At 35.5% G+C, this 4,194-nt stretch overlaps 1 protein-coding gene across 1 annotated transcript; it reads right to left on the bottom strand.

Moving 5' to 3' along the window:
- Nucleotides 2,202-3,717, bottom strand: LOC107645921 (60S ribosomal protein L22-2). The gene is made up of 3 exons (XM_016350074.2): nt 3,563-3,717; nt 3,037-3,291; nt 2,202-2,550 (listed from the first exon to the last, which is right to left on the bottom strand). Exons 2-3 carry the CDS (start codon nt 3,264-3,266, stop codon nt 2,406-2,408), a joined length of 375 nt encoding a protein of 124 aa, XP_016205560.1. The 5' UTR covers nt 3,267-3,291; nt 3,563-3,717; the 3' UTR covers nt 2,202-2,405.

Here is a 4,194-nt window from a genome sequence, read left to right on the forward strand (position 1 = left end):
TGCAGCTCAGCCCCATAATCTTTCTTTGTTCCACCTTGGCCCACCCCTTCATACTCATCATCCTCAACCCACTTAAAGTAGTTGCAGTGACTGTCCTTCTGAAAATTCAGAAATCAGAAAATAAAAAATTAAACAAAATCCCAACACACAAAACAACATTGAAAACCCTTAACGTCTTACACAACACTCACCCGGTACCCTTGGACATGCACGGAATAGTCTATCTGGGTTCTCCGCTGTCCCAGATTTTCTTATCGCAGCCTTCAACCCACAGAAACATGATTCCTCATGAGTTTTCCTCCTGGTTCGCATTGAGGCGCTGGAACCATTACTGCCGTTCGAGAACAATGACACACCACCACCACGGCCTCCATTTCCTGCCTCCATCGTCGCCCAAAACCAGCAATTTGAACACGAACCCAGGCATATGGCCATCTGATTGATGAAGGCGACCTATTTATCGTGGAATTTAGGATTAGGTTTCAAACACTTAGGGACTTATTTGAACTGTTTTGCCAAACTTACCTTGTCAGCAATAGGTCATGACACGTTGGCCTCTTCCACGTTGGAAGCTAACCACACACGTCAGCAACCGTTAGCCAGGTCACCAAGGGAGTTAACGGAAGGACAAATGTGATTAACTCGTATAACTTTCGGGGACTCTTTTGATTAACTTTATCTTCCGGGGACTAATATGGAGATCGAGGTATCTTTCAGAGACGAATTTGATATTTAACTCATATTTTATCATTATGTGTGCTCACATCATAAATTCACTTCTTGACAATAGAATTGTTACAGAAAAAAAATCTTTTTTTATTTAGTATGAACTGATTTTACCAATTCAACCAGTAAGTTATCGATCGAATTAATAAACTAATAAATTAGTAGTCTGACCGATTCAATTATCGATTCAGTTCTGACAACTATACTTCACATACATGTGTCCTACATGCAAGCTACATTTCTACCAAACGCAAGTTACGCTTTGCTACAAGAACCTACCAAACGCAGGTTACGTTTGGTGTCTCCCAATATGGTCAACCTACATGTCTCGTCTGCATGTAGGATGACTGGGACACGTTTCAACATTTGGTTATCCCTCCCTTTGCAGCAACCATTTTTTTTCTTCCATGCCAATCGTGAACTACGCTTTGTAGGTCTGTACATAACACACCTGGAGATCCACATCTGTGCATAACACACCATGTACCAATATATTTAAATTACTCTATTTTTTACTCCATTATTAAATTGGCCAATTCTATGGTGCCTATCACTTTGGTACCGAAATTGCCGAACTTACCTTGTATGGTAAGTTTTAAATATTAAAAAATTATTTACTTTTATATTTTTTTAATTTAAATATTAATTTTTATCTTCTTTTAGTAAGTTAGACAAATATTGATAGGCACAATAGAATGCACCTATTAAATTAGTTTCTTACCCCAATTTCTATACTATTATTTTCTCCGGTTTGTTATAGTCTACATGGGCTCATTTCCTTCAGATAAAGCACAAAAGTCTTAGTCCATCATGTTATTATGTCCCCTGTCCTTAATGGTATTTGCAGTATCATGAATGCACGGCACTAGGCAGTGGTAGTCTTGGGCCTTGGCTCATTGCTTGCAACACTTACCAAGAGACAGCTACCCCCCACTCTATCGCAACATTACTTGCATATGTATATCATAATAGTAAAACACAGGAATAATAAATTGTGGACCTAGCTATCCCCCATGGTAAATTAATTAAACATATTACATAAGCTCTACGTAAGGATTTACTTTCTACCTTTCTGCACTCTTCTTTTTCCCCCTATTCAATTTGGGAAATGCGTTGATTATTGAGTTTGACTCTCAAGACATTTTAATATTTTATACACGTTTGATATATTAACTATGCGCACCCTACTCATAAGTCCTCACCATCATATGTTGGACTTCTTATTTAAGATCCTTGTCAAGAAAATTATGAAAATTAAAGAGACACACACAAAAGATGAATTGTGTTTACGTTTATCACATGAGAGCATGGTCGTTATTTTTAAGATAATCTTCGCTACAATGGGATAGATTGATATTCTTTTTGTAGAGCTTTAGGCAAACCAGATCAGTGAAAGTGATTAATGGATACATAACCGGTTTAATGAAATGTACATGTAGGAGCAATTTCAGGTCGTTGGGAAAAGTTATTCTTGATTTGTGAATAGAAAATGCTTGCAAATTTGTATTTAACTATTCCAAATTCAATAACAATGGCACAACACTTAGATAATCAAAATTGTTTAATTGCAACCGATGTAGACAAACCATCATATCTCAAGCAACACTGGCAAAAAGGGAAGCTAGATCTAATAAAAATGCTAAAAACAAGTTCTTAACAGAATAAAATCGATCAGACATTTAATCTTCTTCCTCTCCTTCATTCTCAGCAATGTTGAAGTACCTCAGTTCATAGACATTCCTATCTTTGTTAGAAGCAATCACCCTGAGCCAATCACGCACATTGTGTTTCTTCAAGTACTTCTTTGTCAAATACTTCAAGTACCTATAACCAAGTACATGCAATCTTAGTTTAGGTAAACCGATTTGAATGGAAGCTCAAGCATGCTTAAAAGAAGACAAATCCCATGGCAAAAGATAAACAGAGACAATTTCCATTTGACCCAATGCCATGAAACAATGAGCATACTTGGTTCATATAAGTAATCTATTCATCTATAGCCACAAATTCTCTGCTTCATTTTTCACACTAGACTTTTGTTTATAATGCCAACTAAACGGCCTAAACAGTACACAAGGCAATTCACTCAAAAATAAAAATAAGAGTACCGAAAAAAAAAAACTGTAAAATCCAATGTCCTACCAAAACAATAACAAGGCAAATCATTATTCAACTAAAGCAACATACACTCGAAAAAATATTCAGAATATTCAGTTGCCAAGATCTAATAGCACAATCATTTCACAGCATATTAAGAATGTAGAGCTGACAATATAAAAAAACAGAATAAATAAATAAAAGGGTAATTACCGCTTGGAGAAGTTACTGTCAGAGGTGACAGTGATCTTGTTCTTCTCACGGGAGACAGTGACAGAATCACCAAGAGCACCAGCTTTGCCACCAACCTTAATCCTCTCTTGAAGGAACTTCTCAAGAGAAGCAATGTCCATAATCTTGTCCTCCACTGGTTTTGTGCAGTCAATGGTGAATGTTGCACCCTTCTTTTTTCCCTTAGCTCCAACTGCACCCCCTCGACTCATTTTTCCCTTCTTCTTTTACACAACCCTAAAACGCATTAACACACCCAAATAAAAAAAATGTACTTCAACGTGCATTCTTTGTTAAAAAAGTAATATTTTTTCATGGGATCAAAGGGGGACCCAATCAGTAAACTCAATTTCAATTAAAGGAGTGATCAAATTTCTACAAGTACAGTGAAATGAAACCAGAAGCTACAAATATAGCTCAAGAAAATTGAAAATAAAAAATGGTGAAAACAATACTTTGGCGTAATTGTAGTTGAGAAGGAAACAGAAGGAAAAGAGTAGGGTATTACCGATGGAAACAAAGCAGGTGCGAATGAGAGGACAGGGATGACAACGGCGCTGCAGATTTAGGGTTTGGATTCGGCTAGTTTATATCTTAGTTCTTCAAATATCAATGGGCCTGCTTACTCTTGATTTTAGATAATAAATTGGGCCCAACTCATTAACGAATTTGACAAAATATTTTCATACCTTTTTTCTTTTCGATACTTATTTAGTTATTTTCACTTTAACGCCTTGAATTATTATTACTACTGGTAGACTATGAAGCACGACAATTTGCTCACTTGCCATGACTCGATATTTGTTTGATATGTGTGTCTTCTATATTCAATTATATCTTAATAAAAAATAAAATTTTTTTAGATACATTTTGGACACACTTAAATATCATTACGTGTCAGCGTGTGTAGTTTTATTCTTAACTATATTCAATATCTTAATAAAAAATAAAATTTTTTTAGATACATTTTGGACACACTTAAATATCATTACTACTGGAAGCACGACAATTTGCTCACTTGCCATGACTCGATATTTGTTTGATATGTGTGTCTTCTATATTCAATTATATCTTAATAAAAAATAAAATTTTTTTAGATACATTTTGGACACACTTAAATATCATTACTATCATTACGTG

Source organism: Arachis ipaensis, chromosome B06 (genome assembly GCF_000816755.2).
Source record: "Arachis ipaensis cultivar K30076 chromosome B06, Araip1.1, whole genome shotgun sequence".
Taxonomy (NCBI): Eukaryota; Viridiplantae; Streptophyta; class Magnoliopsida; order Fabales; family Fabaceae; genus Arachis; species Arachis ipaensis.

Coding starts and splice junctions, on each gene's coding strand:
- LOC107645921 (XM_016350074.2), bottom strand. CDS start 3,266: ATGAGTCGAGGGGGTGCAGTTGGAGCTAAGGGAAAAAAGAAGGGTGCA. Junction 2,551..3,036: donor GACAGTAACTTCTCCAAGCG/GTAATTACCCTT, acceptor ACTTGGTTATAG/GTACTTGAAGTATTTGACAA.